The sequence below is a fragment of the Diorhabda sublineata genome, chromosome X (assembly GCF_026230105.1).
Source record: "Diorhabda sublineata isolate icDioSubl1.1 chromosome X, icDioSubl1.1, whole genome shotgun sequence".
NCBI lineage: Eukaryota > Metazoa > Arthropoda > Insecta > Coleoptera > Chrysomelidae > Diorhabda > Diorhabda sublineata.
Window position 1 is genome coordinate 34908377 of NC_079485.1, and position 18890 is coordinate 34927266.

Sequence of the window (18890 nt, forward strand, 5' to 3'; positions counted from 1 at the left end):
ATTGACTCTTGCTTTGTCAGGGCACAAAAAATAATCGAGATGTGCTCAAATTGTTACGATGATAAAACGTGTATTTGAATTCCTAAAAAAAATGAAACATATAGCTGAAGAATCATATTTTTTCAGAGAATTAGAAATAAATAAGAAAAATACGGCGTCATATGATGTCATGTCCCGTAAACAGCATAACAGCATAACAATTACATTATATGCCGCATGAAATAAAAGTCTACTTTGGTTCAAAAATTAATCGATTAATCGAAAATAATCGATTATTTTATATAATCCATTATATTTTTTGATAATTTCCCAGCCCTACTTTTGATGGGTTGGAACAAATCTAATAATGAACTGCAAAACATTTTGTATGCTAAAACGAGGATTTATCAATTGATTGATATTGATTGATAAAAACTAATTTTATGAAGCTTTTGTTACCCTGTCGATTTTAAAATTGCCGCTGGCAGCAAGTTACATGACGATATTTTCGTTATTTTATATATTAGTTGCTGTAATAATACTTAATATTTGTATATTCACCAATTTTTGCAGTTTTATATCTAAAAATCGTGAGATCCTGTATTACAAATCAATACTAAAAATATAATCTTAAGAGTTGCAAGAACGTTAAAATAAATATTTATCTACAGTACTAATTAGCCGTTTTATTTTTAAATCCTTATTTTTGTTATTAATAAAATTAATTAACTACTAGGAAAAAAGTTATCTCCTTTATACAATCAAATTTAAATAAACTCCAACGGGGGCTGCCGATTTTGTGCTCACCAGTTAACTAATTGTAACGTTGAAGTGTAATTGAGGAAAATATCCGTTTTGTTCGGGGAAAATATTTTTCTATTATTAATAGCTACAACTGTGACAAATATAAACTGCTCCCTTTCGTTGAGGCTAAAGTTATAGATAATTTTTGTCTTATTATTTGGAGTTCCTTGCTCTTTTTTATCTCTTGCGATTATGCAAAAAACATCAATTTCTTCTAAAGTCGACCCAACTCTATGTTACTAGTCAGTGTCTCCCATTTATCTTTTCCATTGGGTATTTTATTTTGCTTTCAACTCTCGGTCCTCAATCTCACCGCGATTCTTTTCTGATATACTCTTGTCTTTAGTACCTAGCAGATTTGTTTTTGTAATGGAGACAATCTAATAGTTTTCATACCTGTAAAAAGTTGAGTTTGTATACAATGGTGTAATGTGTTTCTTATAAGTTCTGCTTCAATTAATAAAGCGCTAATAATACTGGCTCTTAAAAAATAGTATTGGTTTAAATTTGGTAACAAATACTTGACAAGTACAGGATTTAATATTACGTTTCCATTAGACTTTTCTTGTTCAAGTCCCAAAAGCTAATGTTCATCCCTCAAATGGCAATGTCCTTCAGTATTTTCATCATTCATCTCATAACACCGAAAACAGTGCTATATTATTTCAATTCTTATTCTAAACTCTAGAAACAAAATCACTTCAATAAAATTTCCAATAGTAATGTCGTATTGAGTTCCTTTTATCAGTTTCATTTTGGGGAAAAATGGAGAAAATAAGAGATAACTATGCAGTGAATTATTTCATTGAATATAACTAACGTAAAATTACGATTCTTCCTTATTTTCTTCTACAGAAATAAGTAATATGTACAGGAGTAAAATTGCAGACGTTAGCAGAAATTTGAGTAAAACCAAAATTGTCATATATTTCTATCTAGTATATACTTATTCAACTATGCCCAAGGATATTTTCAACAATGTGAAAAAAATTTTAAAAATTTGGTTAGGTGTTCCTTATAACTGTTATTAACTTATGTACATTTAATATATGAATTATACACTTTTAATTGAATATTCATCAATGAAAATTTACTTAATTGACTATTAGTATTATTTTTACCGGTATCAATGTTTGATGTACCGAAGGTAACTCTTGTTTTGCTAGAACTGATGTTATTTTATTGTGCAATGGCATTTAAATATATACAGAGGCTCGCTCATGTGTTATATTCAGTTGCTAGCCTTGGAAGTTGTACTAGGTACAAGTTTAGTGTTTTTACCGTATTTTTAGTCAAACCCTATCAAGATGTATGTGAGTAGATATAAATATGATATAAAAAGTGAAATATCTTAAAACCGTTTGGTTGTAGGTCGTAAATGAATTTAGGTCAGTGCCAGAGGTTGTATTCTGCTTACTTAGCTTAATTATATCGACAGGTAAGAAAATAAATTTAGTTTATTTGGTCGATGAATTTCATTAAGTCTGATTGAAACAATACGTGGTAATTTTATAAAACTATTGTAATATTTGCATCTATTAGAATACATTTATTGTTCAAAAAAGTAACTGTAACGGAATCTAGCACGCTCCTACCCAGTACTTTTTCTCAATAAAGACCTTTTCAGATGATGGAAGTTCTACTTTGTAATAATCAAATGAATAAATCGATTCATATCTCATTGTCAGTCAAGAAAATCACTGTATATTAACTATGGTGATTAGGTACAAAAATTGAATACAAAAATATTGTTTGATTGTTTTACTATAGGAGCATATTTTGTAAATATTGGAATTGTGAGACAGAAGTTATAAAACATGAGATTGCGAATAATTATTTTTTTAAGATAATGGATGATAACATCAGTTTCTTCAAAATTCATTTCTTATTCCTTTATCTTTTAAGGCCACTTGACATGATGCAAGACAACGTGCAATGCAATGCAAGACGCAATATTTCTTGATCAAAAGCATATGCAGAAGAAGTTATGTTTCATGCAAGATCTCGCACTTGCAACATTATCGGTTTGGTATCATTTTTATTGCGTACAAGCTGCAATTCTAGAGAAAAATCTAGTTACTTTTTGCTTAACAACCAACCTGTCCATTAGGCTCCAAAATTAAGATAGCAGCAGATATAATTATAGACAGCGATTCACCGACCACTTATTCACTTCGTTACTTACTTAGTTTTGTAATTCTCATTTTCAAACCGGCCACAAAACATTGAACAAAAATTGAATGGAATTTTTGTTAGTGGCAGCCATAATGCAATGGAAAGAGACTTACATAATATTAAGCGCCGTGCAATATTCATCTATGCAATATTTTGACCCTGCATGAAATTGCATGCAATTACTTGCACGTTGCCTTGCACCATGTCAATGGGCCTTAACGTTCCATTATTATATGGCAAAAATATATTTTAATGCATCTAAATGTTCTTGATTTTAGGTCTCTTCTGTTTTAAAATTAGTTTTTTTTTGATAGTTTTTAAAAGAAAGATAAATTTTGACGTTTAGACTTTTCTTTAAGTCTTTATCAAATTATGATACTGACACTGACAATTTGCTTATTTATATTGATCTATAGATCACCTTCATCATGAATATCAAAATAAGGATAGAATCAACTTAGAACTTTGTTCCAATAAGAAAAATTAATTTTTTCTTTGGTTTCCTCATCTCAAATATATAGCGGTAATGTATTAAATTTATTAGAATTTACAAAATAGAGCTATAAATTTTACTTAAATTACTTAGGTCTTTTTTATCATTTATAGCTTTTTCGTTCTTGTGAATGTGAACCATTTCTAAAAATTCCCTTTTTCATGTATTTGTCAGTATCATATTTTGATAAAGACTTAAAGAAAAGTCGAAACGTCAAAATTTATCTTTCTTTTAAAAATTATCAAAAAAAACTAATTTTAAAACAGAAGAGACCTAAAATCAAGAACAATTAGATGCTTTAATATATCAAAAAATCTAAGAAATAAGAAATTGAAGAAATATATTTTATATATTATGCAATTATGATTAGTTGCTGGATGGTGAAATCAAAATTTTCCATTAGGTCTATTAGTGAAATTTTATTCATATTTCTTGCTTTCCTTCATTTGCTACTTATATCCCAGACTTAGTATTTTAAATTGGTAATACAATAGTCATATTGGTGAATGAACTATAAACATTGATTACCTTTCATTATGTAATATTTTCCTTTTTGGGCTATAATTTTGTTTTGGCTTTAAATTTCGAGATATGTTTCAGATTTGGTTCCTCTGAATAATGATGTAGATATAGATTTCAATGACTATTGGAACTACAAAATAACTCCACACTATACACCACTACTAAATGGTTCAAAAAATCATATACTTCCAGCTGCTTATGAATATGAACAAGTAAGTCAATCATTTGACAACAATATCTTCGCCAGCATGAGTATAAATATTAGAGATTTTGCGCAAAATAGTTTCCGGTTACTCCGGTGTGCAAGTCTTTTCAAAGTCCAGTTATGAATTTACATATCAGTTTAATAGCTTCTGGGTTGAAATTCTAATTTTCAACCTTGTTTCGATGGGATAAAATTGTTTTTTCTTGCAGTAAAGGAGATGATTTGGTCGATACGAACTTTTTCGTGAAAATTTTATGAGATTTACAAATTTTAGTTTCAACGTGTAGACTTTTTACTTAAATTTCAAAAAATCTCATTTATATATTTGGCATCATTTATTGAAAAAATATGATATATCGACTTTTTCCAGAATACTCTACCTTACCTTCAGTCAGTGCCGGATTTACCACTAGGTCGACTAGGCCGCGGCGCAAATGTAGCTTTTTGTAAAAAATCAAAAGTAAAATTAAAATAAACGTTATGTATTAATATGAAATGCGCTTTATGGATACAATATAATTGTTAGCTTCTTTCAATGTTCTCCAATTGGGGTTTTTGTGTTTATGGTGTTTATCTTTAAGATATTCCGACGACTCACTTGTTTTAATATGAGATTCAATCAACATTTCAATTTTCCATTTATCGATCGGCTATTAATGAGTCCGCCGGCGAGACACCGCGAAAATTCTGTTTGGACGTGAATGAGGGTTCCTTGTGACATAGAATTTGGCCGTCGACCTGGAGAAGATTATGTGATCCAATTTAGAAGGAGAATGGCGACATATCCGAATTAGGTCGCTTAAATCTTCAGGTTGCCAGCGACAGAATAAAAATCGATACTACTTGTAAGCCCCAGACTGTAGTTTTAAAGAAGGGATGAAGTATGGCTGCACAACCCAACGAGAAGAAAGGGATATTTTCCAAAATTACAAAAATTATGGAAAGGTTATATTTAGGAAGGTATATTCAATCAAGAAAAGGATCAATGATATCATCTATTGCATAAGCAAGATCCCCTAATGGAAAACCGAAAGTAGCCCTCCAAAATCGACTAGCGCCGTTCAAGGAAAATCATGACATACAAGAAAGAGTGAACCATTTGCGAGAAAAGCCTGATCCTGTCTCCGAAGAATTTGTGGGTGCGGACAGAGGGATCGGCAAAGCTTGGTAAGAAGTCATTACACAACAACAACAAGATTTGTTCATTCTACTGGAAAATTATTCGCTGCAGCATTCCTGCCGTATCTGGAAGAAGTTTTGTCAATTAGAAGTACTTGAAGAGCAAATCCCAGCCACCGGAAAGACGCTGGGAATAAAACACAATTCGCGGTACATCTTCTACCTGGTAATCAAAAATGAATTTCAAGATCGATTCTCCTACAGCGATGTGTGGGAAATGCTTCAAAGTCTCCGCGACCGTATATTGGAAGCTAACGTGAAAGATACTGGCTATGATGAAGATAGCGAGTATCCAGTTGTATTGACGAGTCGTCAAAAACATGGTAGAGGTGATATTCCAGGATACCGGTGTTCACATATTCATTTGCAGCTATCCACCCCGCTTCAGTACCTGGTGAAGACATTGCCCCGTTATTTTCATATAACCGGAAAGTGCAGTAATAAGTTCAGTTGCACCCAGTTTCGGATATTCATAAGTTCCAGGAGGAACTTCCATATAATGAGTGGGTAATGGAGCCGGCCCTGTCCGGTTATAAAAAGTCTAAAATTTTGTGAAAGCGGAATCGATTGAGGTTTGTTTTTATATATGTTTTTATCATAGGGGTGATTTGTTTACATTGTTTCTAGAAAGGTCTTTTTATTTATTTGTTTTCTAGAATTGTTGAGTAATTCGTTTTGGGTATATAAACGAGTTTGTTTAGCGGAGTTAGTTACTTTATAATATATAGTCATAGTGAACGGAACGTAATAGAAAGCCAACCGGAGAATTCAAATAAATTATATAAGTTACTTAAATGTTAATAATAAGTTAGTTAAGTGATTAAAAGTCAAGGTTTATAAATTCATCTCAAATTTCTGTTTATTTTCATTTGTCTCTACCGTCCCTGTCAACTCAATAGTTTGGCTTTTGACTAGCGATTTTTAAAATTAATTTTTGAACTTTAAATTAATCATAGATATAAGAAGAGTTTATCCTGCAACAAAATCCTGATATATTTTTAAACATATTGACTTTTTATCCAATAAAGAAATGGGACAACATTTTCTATTCAGATCCTTTGCTATAATGTTATAATCGTATTTCAGGAATTACGGGTGGATCCCTTGATTGAAGATGAAGAAGCATTGTATATGAATAGATTACCAAAAAAAATTTATGATGTAGTACGACGGAAAATTCCTTGTGAAGCTTGTAAATTTGGTAATTTTTACTTTGCATTTCTAGTCTACCATTAAAATTGCACATTTTACAAAGATCCTATTGTACCGTTTTCCTATTTCAAATTTTGCCCCACATCGTATTTAATATACCTGCTCATAATATTTGAGAAAAGTGTGTAGTATTAATACAACTTTATTTAAGAAACGTCAAAGATATTAATGCAATCGTGAATACCGTTCTCTAAAATAATTAGTTTTTTGGTTTTTTTATATATGTATTATTATTAGGCTCCAGGGCCGGATTAAGCTAGGGGCTTGGGGGGGCTATAGCCCCGGGCCCCAGGTCCAAGAGGGCCCCATCGTTTGGAAATCATTCTGTATTTTTTGATGTGTTGATACCACAAATCTAACGTATTGATATTATTTTGTGAATTTTTCCGGGTTTTCGAATTCCTTAAGGGGGCCCCATTATTTTAGCCCCGGGCTTTATAAATCTTAATCCGGCCCTGTTAGGCTCAGTTAACTTAATAATAAACGTTTGGCTACATCGACGAGAAGCACTGAATTCGATCTTCTGTCAATTACCTCGATGTCAGGTCTGTTATTTGTCACCTGTCTATCGGTGATATTGGTGCGGCTTCTACGGCTGGCACTTGTAATATGGTGTGTATCAATATTGAGAAGACCGAACTTGTTGACAAGTTTATGGTAAATGATGTTGCACACTTGATTATGTCGTTATATACAGGGTGATTCATTAAGAATGTCCAATCTCTGAACTGTAGATTCTAGACCTCAAAATATGATGATTCTGCTTAACATACCTTATGCAAATATTGCTAGTTTCCGAGATACGGGGTGTTCAAAGTTTAAATTTAAATTTTGATTAACCAATATAAATGGACCTCTTTATTTAGATTTTCTTCAAGTACATTTACACGAATTACTAGAAGATATACCTCTCGCTTTAAGACAAAATATGTGGTTTTTGCACGATGGAGTACCACCACATTATTCTTTACAAGTTCGTCAATACTTAAACGAACAGTTTCCGCATCGATGGATTGGTCGTGGAAATGAGTTTGCTTGGCCACCAAGAGGCCCTGATTTAAATCCTTTGGATTTTTCAATTTGGTCGCATATGAAGGCATTAGTTTACAAGGAAAAAATTTCTTCTCTTCCACAACTGCGACGGAAGATACAAGAAGCCGCGGATGTAATTAAAAATAATAGACAAGGATTATTTGATATTAAGAGATCTTTACGAAAGCGTATTGAAAGTGTATTGAAGTAAATGGTTTAGCCCAAAAAAAGTTTACTTTGAATTAATTAACACAAACAAGTGCAACTAGCGCCCTCTATTAGCAATGTTAAATTAGAGTGCAAATTATGATTCTTCATGCCAAAAAACGTAAAATTGTCGATTTTCAAAGAGAAATTGTGAAAACATAAAAAATTATTGCGAAAATCAAAAGTTAAATTTTGTACACCCCGTATCTCGGAAACTAGCAATATTTGCATAAGGCATGTTGAGCAAAATCATCATATTTTGACGTCTAGAATCTAGAATTGAGGTCATCTAGGTTGTATAGGCAGTAGGTCAATTCTTTCGCTAACTCCTTGTGCAGATTTGGGAATTTGTTATACTAGAAGTTTTAGATATTATCAACTCCCGGTGCTTACCAGCTGTTGTATTTTGGATTACGTCAGTGATTTCCTGCAGTGTGAAATCATCAAACTGCATCGGAGCAGTGTTTAACCGCATTTCCTGGACTGCAATTCAGGCGGCGTTTCCCTTGTGGTTTTTAGGGTTGATCATATTATTATTATAAGTAAATCTATCGTTATGACCATTGAATAAACTCCCTTAACATCGTACAGGTACAGCATTTGAAAGTTTTTTTCAGAGGTAGAATAAGCGACTTCTGTTCCAATAACAACAATTTCTTGTTCCAATACGCAGTTTGGACCAAAAATTCCTATTATGATGTTATCATTAAACCGTATATCAATATCTAGCAAGATATCAACCTCAAACATATTGTATAGTAGCCATATTTATGAATATTCAGAAGTCACTCATTGCAGTACATAATAATCGTATGTTATTATCTTGCGAACCATCATTTTTCATTTTTTCCAATAATTTTTATTTCCCAACCGAATGCGATTATTTTGTAGTAGTCACGACATATATTTGCTATCAAATAAAATGCTACTAAAACTACATTTTACATATTTTAGCTTTAGGATTGTTACGATCGTATTTGAACAATGGTGACTCAATGGAAGATATCAAAGAAAAAGTTGTTTCATTGTGCGTGTCTCTTAAAATTGAATCTGAAATAATATGTAATAGTTTTTTTGATGTGTACGCACCTGAATTAGTTCCTGCGTTCAATATATCTGTTTTAGGTAAGTCGTAAGTAACTTAAATAAACACACGCTTTGAATACTGACACCACAGTGGGGAAAAAGGTATTTGAAATTGGGTGGGTTTTAAATAGAAGTACAAAATAACCTTGCAATCATTACAGCAATTTAAAGAGAACTCGGAAAACAGAACATGTTTTTTGAATAAAAATTATATGATACTTGTTAACTTTCTTCTATCATAAAAAATAATGAGTATTGCAAATAATGAAAGTTAGACTCAGAATTTAATTGTCGAGGAGGGTATCCATTTAGCTTTATGTCTACAATTAGTATGAAAAAAATTATATATTTCAGCACCCGCTCAAACCTGCTGGATGGTTCTGGGAGAAAGTTGTTCAATTGACATTGACAATAATGTGTTACACGACTGGAGCTTAGATATACCGAAAAATGGAGTAAACTCAAAAGAGAATAAGAATATTGAGGTAAAAAAATATATATGTTTAATACATTCCTAATTATTTAAATAAAATTATTTACTGGAGTATCTTATTTGGAAATGATCGGCAAATACATCAATAAAAAAGTGACATTATATTTAAACATTGGAATACGGATTTTGCTATTTTCGTATTGAGAACACTGTTACACGCTATTGTACTAATTTGTAAGGAGATGATAGATCCAAAACAAGGTCTTGGAAATCTCAACTGCTACTTTCGACAATGAAAATTTTTTTTTCACGTAGCTTACCTAAACGGAAAATTCGTGTGTAATAAGTTAAGACTATGAATCTAATCAATCCTATATTTTTATGTCCAAATACACCTTGTTTCATGATATATCTGGGAGCTAATATTTTTGCGACGCAATAGGATTCTTTCTTTTGCTTTCGTTCAATTAACGGTGAGCATCTGTCAAAAAAATAGTCATTTAATATGCCGAATTAACGATCTTTTGATTTTAGAGAGGCACAATTGTCACATGACTATTTTCCATTATGAAACATGCCACCCTCTCCTTCTTTTACTTTGTGAATGGCTAACTTTTGTTGAATTTTCATAACACTAAAACTCTCAAACTACCAAATGGTCTTTAATTGGTGATTCATGCAAATAGGGTTATTGCTATAAAAGTAACATTCTGAAAAGGAACAATTTTCTATGAAATATGAATAATAATAAATCGAACTAAGAAAATACAGCTAAAACCATAAATATGCCATTCGGCAGAATCATTACAAATATGTTCAGAATCGTGGACCAGCAAAATCTAATTGCAACGGCAGTCGAAAGTACAATCCATGCGTGAACCATAGGTCAGTGAACTGAACTCAAAAAAAACTTCCGAACATCCAAACGATCGTGAGAAATCTTATGAATGGCGTTTATACTAATAAGTAACACGTCTCGATCTTACGTTATTTTACATGACGATTTTCAATTTGTGTCCTCTCATACAACATAGTTTCTGAAATAACCATCATTATAAAAAATTAGTATTCAAGTAGTATACAAAGTTTATTAACTCCCAAAAATTTTTTTGTTTAATATAAAATCAGTTCAAGTGACAAATAACGAATAACATTAACATATGACATTAGAACAGGGCTGCGAACATATTATGGTATATATGAAGTATTCGTCCCATTTATTATTAAATAACATTTTTATTATAATGTAGTTCTAGCAAACATGCTTTACCTCACTGAAATTCTCAATATTCAAATTTATAGGCATAGACGTATAAGAGTTCCAATTTTTCAGAAAAATTTGTGAACATAATGAAATCATGAAGATGAATCACAATTGCAGCTAAGAACACACCTTTTAGTTTATGCAAACACGGAACTCACGTTGTTTAAGCAATAAAGAATTTTAAAAATGATTTTCACACCACAGATACAAAGGTTTTTGTGTAATCAAATATTCTTTACTAACTTACTAAACTAACCATATGGATGTAACATTCTCAGACGATTTGATAAATTGCGATATGTCACACTAGATCAAATGTAATATTGTATATTACTTACCCTAAGCGTAAATAAATATCAGCCAGATTATTGCTACACAGAAACATCCGTATTCAAACGGTACTAGTGGAAGAATATAAATTATTTATTTTATTCTAATATAATTTCATAATATTGGTTGTGTTTTGTTTCATACATACAGTTTTATTTTTTTTTTATCGTATTGATGACCTTGTGTTAAAACAAATTTCTATTTTGATTTTACAATTTTACAACCTAAAGTAAAACTGGAAATTAAACAAGAGTTTAAACTATGATTTAAACACTAGTTTAAATCAAGAATAAACAAGATTTCATTTTCATGATAGTAAACAGGAAATGATACTCAACAAACTAGAGGTAGCGTAGAAAATCTTTTTGACGATGGGACAAGAGTCGTCTAATAATAAAAGCCATTTATTTAACGTAATACGGTTGGTATTGGTTTATGTACTTCATAAAATTGTGTTAGGTGCTTATGTAATAATATCATTAAAATCTAAATTAAAAAAATTCAGTTTTATTATTCATTTGTGATAGATTTCATTATTACCATGAAATGAATTATTAACTTGATTCTAAATTTTCTAGTTTGGAGCAGCAACAGTTTACAAAGTTCTTCATCTATCAGATGTACATTTGGATCCCGATTATATATCTGGATCGCCTTCTAATTGCCAAGAACCTCTATGCTGCAGAAATTATAGTACACCATCTGAGAACATTTCTATACTTCCAGCCGGAAGGTGAATAAAACCTATTCTATTATCTAATTAATCTGACATAGAAAAGTTGTTACTCTCACATTTGTACAGTAAACTCATGATAATATTTCGATTTCTGTTAGATTCACAAAAAATGTGAATAAATTTTTTTTCAATTAATTCATAGCATCTGCATATTTTTTTTATAATATTACACCCTGAATATATTTTATTATATATTACATTACTTGAACAACTGTCAAGGCCGCATAATTTTAATTTCATTTATTCTATAGTTAAAGACAGAAATAATTAACGGTAAGGCGTTTCTTACGAAAACAATTAACAGGAACAAATAACTTATTCAATAAGATGTTTAAATTGTATTCATTCTTCTATTTGATAAGATTAAAGTCTATTATAAATTACCGATTTATTGTTTGACATAACAGAGTTTGTCTTGTATACAATGTTTTCCCCGCAAAAAATAATATAAAAACGATAAATCAAAAGATCTGGCTGGCGATTCTTTATTATGCCCTTTTTCGAATCCATTTGTTTTGGGAAACTTCATTTATTAATTTCGAACAGGAAACCTAAACTGTGTTGATGTACCATCTTACTGAAACTAAATGTTGATGAAATTTACATTAATGTGACTTCATCAGAAAAGATTACCCATTATTGTTTAACAAAATTCTATTCTGCGATTGATTAAATAATTCTTAAACCAGCGTAACTTCATGATGATGAAACTTTTTCTCAATAATGATACACATGTATCTCAATGGATGTGAGGTTTTACTACAGAATTTTGCGTTAAGGATTTTGATCAATTTTTTAATAATTGTCATTTCAAACGACCTTTACTTCACTAGAACTTTCAAATGTAAGATTGTGCGGTATAGATGGTTCTATTTTATTTTAATAACTTATAAAGAATTGAAAACATAAATTTTATTTTTGAGCAACGGTGTACGCTATATAGTTCTAATTGACATACGCAGATGAACTGAATTATTTGAAAAAAAAAATCGAATTACAGGGTGGGCCATAAATTTTTGCACTTTTGTAAACGGTGTAGCGTACTCTTGAGGTTTTTTTCCCTGTAAATTTAGGCACAATGGATCGCTTCACGGGAGAACAACACGTGTTCTATGCACAAAAATAAAACAAATTTTTACGTCATTACTTGCCCTCTATGTCATTCATATTACCAATTATACCGTGGCGTCAGTAAACGAGTCTGTGCGGGATGATCCAAGGTTATTTACACGCAAGTGTTCAGGTTCTTTAGCGATACCCAAAACAATTTTGCGTAGGATATTGAAGAAAATTTTAAGAAGTATTTTCTTCGATAATATGTTCGAGTGTTTTGACTACTTTAATGACATTTTCATCTGGGAAGAAGTCTATTTTCACTTAAATGGGCATGCCAACAAACAAAATTGCATTTATTGGAGTGAAGAAAACCCTAAATTGAAACACAAAATACCTTTCCATTATCCAAAAGTGAAGGTTTTGGCGGCAATATCCTCAAAGGGTACAATTCGCCAGTCTTTTCTTTTGAAAATGCACTAGGCGATTCAGTAACTGTTAACTCTGCAGAATATGTGAAGATGCTACGAGATTTTTTTCAACCACATTTTGAGAATTGTATGCAGCAAGATAACGCAACCTGTCTTATATCCAACGAGAATTTACCTGTGTCTAAAAAAATGTTCCCAAACAAATTATGGCCTACCCACATCCTAGAGCTATCTCCAACTGATTTTTATTTATGGATTTTCCCACGTGTCCACGTGAATACACTAAAGCTAATACTCCAATGAAAAGAGAACATATGTCAAGAAATAGGTAGCATACCCGGCTTTTTGTGTCGAAGAGTTTTCGAAAATCTAAGTGCCAGGTTTCAGGAATGTTAACGGCGAAATGCTGCCACTGGGATGATCGTATTTTATTTTATCATTTTATCTCTGTTGACAGGTAACAAAATGTCACTTTTTATGAAATTACTTTTTTCCCAGAGATTGTTTAAATACATAAGCAAAGGTAGATATTTAATTTTAGAATATTTCATTATACCATAGATTTAAATTTCCTATATATCAAAAATAAACTTTTTAAATGTACATTGCATGAAGGAGACGTTTCTTAAACTATTCCGTACAATAGCCGAATTTTTTTGTGTTGAAACCCACAGAAACGCATTATGTATATTATATATGAAAACCAATTTATCGAAATGAATATTTATATCCAAATTTAATAAAATCGATTGCCATAAACTGACATTTAAAATTAATATATGTCCAAGTATTATGCATAAAATATCTTATTTACTGTTTTCAATATTCCAGGTGGGGCTCATATAATAAATGTGATTCTCCCAAATTATTAATTGAGAATATGTTGAAGCACATAGTATCAGAACATCCAGTAAGTAACCAAAAGAATTTTGTTAGTTTTATATATTTATGTGTGCGGTCTAGCGATAATCTAAATATTCTAAATACTACCGTAAACACACTCACACAGTCAATTGGGTTATTTGCCCCTCACCCTACGATTACTTTCACTTACCGGCCGCACTGTTTACATCTTGCGTTAGTGTTAGGCAATCTAAGAAAACAGCTGATCTATGTCAAAATAGTAGTCGTGGAGTAAACAATAGATTTTCTCGTATGTATCCGCGTTAGCTTTTCTTGCTTTTTTTCGGTAGTGAGGGTTGTTTTGTATTGTTTTTTTGTTTTAAAGTGTTAGTAGGACTCCATAGATACTTTTTAGATCTATTTCAGTGGAACTAATACAGCTGACACTACATATTCTTTAATCTATCTGCAAGTAACCTTCTAAGCAATATACAAAACAATTATGTCTGTTATGGTTTTAAATGGAAGTAGTTTTTCAAACATTAGTTTTAACTGTTGTGATCAAGTTTAGATATTAAGTTTATCAAACATGAGTGAATATTTCTTAAGGTTGTAAGTGATAACAACCGACAGCTTTAGGTGAAGTTGATCTACGACTGTGATAAAATATGTTTATATATTGCTATATTTTATTCCTGTTTCATTAAATGTGATGACATTGTTTTTTTAGCAAATATAAATGTATGTAAGAGACAAATAAAAGCTCTATATAGCTAAACGTATATCTTATTTTATTCAACATGCTTTTAAATAATAATATTTAAATAAATTAATATTTTTCGAAAAAACTTGGAAGTCATTTGAACTGGTGTTGTACAAATCTGTTTTCATGATTGAAGATAGTCCTATTTTTCCACAAAAAATGTGTATCTTCATTCGCTCAATAGAGGTACAAAAAATAAAGAATCAGATTGATCTGGAAAACAATATCATCAATATAATTATATCTTCACCCCATTTGGGTACAAAGTAAAGATATGGGCCTCTTTTTGAAGTAGTATTTACTACAGTTTACTTCATAGCTTAAAGCAGGCATCTTTTGAGGTCTGAGAATGTTATTGGCCAAAATATCTAAAAAGGAAGAAATAAACAAAGAAATTTAGTGGTATTCGTTTTCTTGACCAAGCATAAAAAAATAAGACATGTAATATAACAAAAGGATAATCAGTATAAATTCACGTGTGGCTTTACATGGCAGATTTGTAGTATAAAATTATCAATGAATAATTGAAACAAAACTCGTTTAGATCTATGATATTTATGGTTAGTGATAATGTAAACGAATAAGAATTCACTCTATTGACACTAAGCACAACACTGCATAGTCGAAAAAAAAAACAAAAAGCTACGTTTCCGGGAAGAATTTTGGCACCTCTTCAAGTACCAACCCTTTAAAAAGGCCTTTAGTTTGAAACTGAAAATAATGAGATCTAAAAATAAACCTGCGAACAGAAGCTTGAGACGAAAGCATCTGCTTAACTCACGGCGGCCATTTTTAAAATTCATTAGATTCTCTAATGGTGTGATAAAATATGACATATCGTAAATACTCTGCGCATCATATTGCTGGCATCTATTTCGTGTATAGTCAGTCACTTCGTGCATTTAAGATTAGCGAAAAAGGTATTCAAAAGCGATAGCTTGGAATCACCCGAAGATGGAGCTTGGTCTTAGACTAAACGTTAGACGAAATGCAGTACGAAATACTTTACTTTTAGATGTGATTTTAACTGATGTAAGTTTAAGACAGAACCGTAAATTTTTACAAAGAATACTGTATTGCTGTATGTCAGAATAGAATAATTTTCCGATTTTCACTTTTTTTTTTTTAGAAATATTAACACAATTTTAGAGTATTAGAATAAGCCTATTATTATCAAATTTTTTAAAGATATGAAAGAGTATATTTGAATTTTTTAATTATAAAAAGTTTTCATGATGATGTGCGGTTGTTTAAAGAAAATAACGTTCTATTTCTAACTTAAACATTACCAAATATAAAATGGAGATTTTGATTTTCATTCCTTACGCTTCTTTATCTTTAAACTCTCAAACTATAATTATTGTTTTTCACATAGAGTGAAAATACTTATATTTGAAACTTAATTAAAAAAGTAAGTAAAACTTAATGTATATGTTTTCTGTTTATCATTTGTATTTATAGCTACTCAATTGGTTCATTAGTACTTAGTTGACGAAACAAGTTTATATGAGAGTACAGTTGCCGTTTTTGTAATTTTTGTACCATTTTCTTCTATTTTTAGGCGGTTCTCTCCATCTAACAAAACTACCAAAGTTACACTTATACCTTTTTTACACATTCTATGCCATCGTGAACACAATAAAATTAAAAGTACTGAAAAACGACTTGTAGATATACAACAAAAACAAAAAAGTAGTTTAAGTAAAAAAAAATCGAATCCCATCTGTCTTTTCAATGGTAGTTAAGTCAAGTTGTTGTGCTGGGACATGTAGTACGTGGAATCTTAAGCCGGTACTACGAGATGCGTCCAACGTTTGCGCCAACGTTGGCTGAACATTGGCCGAATGCTGCAGACAAGCGTGAAAAAATATATAATGTGTGCGAGTTGCCGATATTGGTATAGCGTTTCCATAAACTGAAATGTTCAATAGATTACTTTCTGAATTTTGTTGACGTTTTCTGACAATAGTATAGTTTTACATAACAACAGAAGTGTAAAATGGATGATAGGCAATCGCAATTGCGGTGACTGTAATTGTACTATCACGTACTCAATTATTATTACGTGCATAGAAACTAAAAAACAGACGTACATTCCATAAAACAGGTCGATTTATCCTATCTGAAGAAGACAAAACAATTGACAACATAGAAGATGAAAAATCTATTGTAAATACCGTCATAATTTTGGGTACTATATAAACGAATTCAAATAAAATTGTAGAAGAAATATAAACGTGACAAAAAAGCGATGAACAGCATCAAACAGATATAAATTCTTTCAAAATAAACTGGATGATACTGGCAACTTTGGTTTTGGTATTGAATAAATTATTTTCCAATTTTCAGATAGGCTTGCTACTGAAGCGTGTTTTTGTAGTATTTTGAGTTATTGTTTATTAATCTTCCTTTTTATTATTTGAGTCTTTGTTTTTTCAGTATTCTCTAGATTCTTCTGAAAAATAAACACCAGCGACCGCTTCGATTTATCAAAAATTGTTGTTAATATATAGTTAAGTCTTGTTTCTGAATTACCTGATGTTAATATCTTGTTACTTAGTTATGTTAATGTCAACGTTTTAGGATATAGATTATATCATATGGACTGGAGATTTACCACCACATGATATTTGGAATCAGACAAAAAGTAGTAATTTGAATATAATCAGAGAATGCGTTGAACAAATGCTCAAGTTTTTCCCTGACACACCGATTTTCCCTGCTGTAGGAAATCACGAGTCCGTCCCAGCCGGTAGGTAAGTCCTTCCAAATATTTAATTAGGTCGAATATTACACTATACGCAACGACGTATTAATGTGACGTATGAAGTTAATCTATGTCAGGCCTGGATTCCAAACAAATCAAATAAAGAGCCTTGATAATAATATGAAAATTATATCATATACAAGTATAATAAGCCGAAAAGATGGAATTGAGTATGCAAAATATGAGGACCGCATTCTGTGTATGGTTTTCTACTCAGCAAAGCATGCAAATTATGATTCTAAATGTTGCCACGAGCCGTATTGGAACAGGAAAATTAAAAATGAAAACAATAATTATTGACGAAAAAATTTATTTAATTTTAAAAAGCGAATTTGAACATATCATAAAAGAAAAAATTTTCAATCTTTCATGATTCTAATAATCTAATAAATTCTAATAATAATCGTCAATTACGTATTTGCATAAAGAAATACAATCAATATGTAATTTCTAACAAGAGCAGGCTTACAATTGAAAACACATTCGTCGTGGATATATATTACCATCCTTCTTTTCATTGCCTAAGAAGGTGTAATCAATTGGCTGTAGTTGAGTTTGGTCAGCATTCACCCATACATATTATTCTGCTTAAGCTCTTAATAGATGTAAATGTAGACCATCTGATGTGCAAATAACTTTTAATAAATTTAAGCCGAAACCGATATTTTGGGACATTAACTTATACCGAAGCTCATCAGCCGTTGAGTTTTTTTAATAGATAGGTGCAAACATATTCCAATTCTTTTAGATGTTCGACACTTCGGTATGAATTTCCTAAACGCTTCAGTGCTTCTTGTACAAAATCCATCGAAGCTGCTTCTAAAGCACTTTTATTCGAGTCAAATCTGCTAGTCGAACCGCAAAGTGTGTAATGCTGGCAAAATACCACAAATATTTTCTCCAAGGGATTGAGCAGCCAAATAATATACTGAAATGAATTTCTTCTAATAGAAACCGTCGAACCATAAACCTAAACAGCCTACACATGCAATGATTATGATATGGCCAAGTGTGATGTGGCATCAGCTTCTAAATGTTTAGTATTCAAGTCAGTTACTGCAAAAAATGGAGAACCCTGTAATTTGAAACATTTTGTTGGATCATCAAATCCTCCCCAAATATATAACTACCAATCTTTATTTTGTGCATATCTAGGGGCAGAAGTACATAGAAATCGAAAAAGCTGTAACTTATTCCCAGTGTTTGAATAGAAATTATTACAATTAGTTGAGATTTAGGTGTTCCAAATTATAAAATTTTTCGACCTTTATTCCGTAAATTTGATTCCAAGTATTTTATTGAAATATTATTCTAACTACCAAATACAATGTCTACTCATTTTACATTTGGTTCTATAAAAAGATTATGAATTCTAT

The 18890-nt window shown here is 31.1% G+C and overlaps 1 protein-coding gene across 2 annotated transcripts in view; it reads left to right on the forward strand.

Annotated features, from left to right (window-relative positions):
- The first annotated feature begins 1964 nt into the window (after positions 1 to 1964).
- The window catches only part of LOC130450860 (sphingomyelin phosphodiesterase-like), a 29542-nt gene continuing 12616 nt past the window's right edge, over positions 1965 to 18890 (forward strand). Inside the window, exons 1-9 of one of the 2 annotated variants that reach the window (XM_056789533.1) lie at positions 1965 to 2096; positions 2155 to 2221; positions 4052 to 4185; positions 6444 to 6558; positions 8763 to 8933; positions 9249 to 9379; positions 11500 to 11654; positions 13973 to 14051; positions 17331 to 17503. In XM_056789533.1, coding sequence (XP_056645511.1) covers positions 2091 to 2096; positions 2155 to 2221; positions 4052 to 4185; positions 6444 to 6558; positions 8763 to 8933; positions 9249 to 9379; positions 11500 to 11654; positions 13973 to 14051; positions 17331 to 17503 — 1031 coding nt within the window. In that variant the 5' untranslated portion in view covers positions 1965 to 2090. The remainder of the gene's footprint in view (positions 2097 to 2154; positions 2222 to 4051; positions 4186 to 6443; positions 6559 to 8762; positions 8934 to 9248; positions 9380 to 11499; positions 11655 to 13972; positions 14052 to 17330; positions 17504 to 18890) is intronic. The other variant, XM_056789532.1, reaches the window with a different exon arrangement.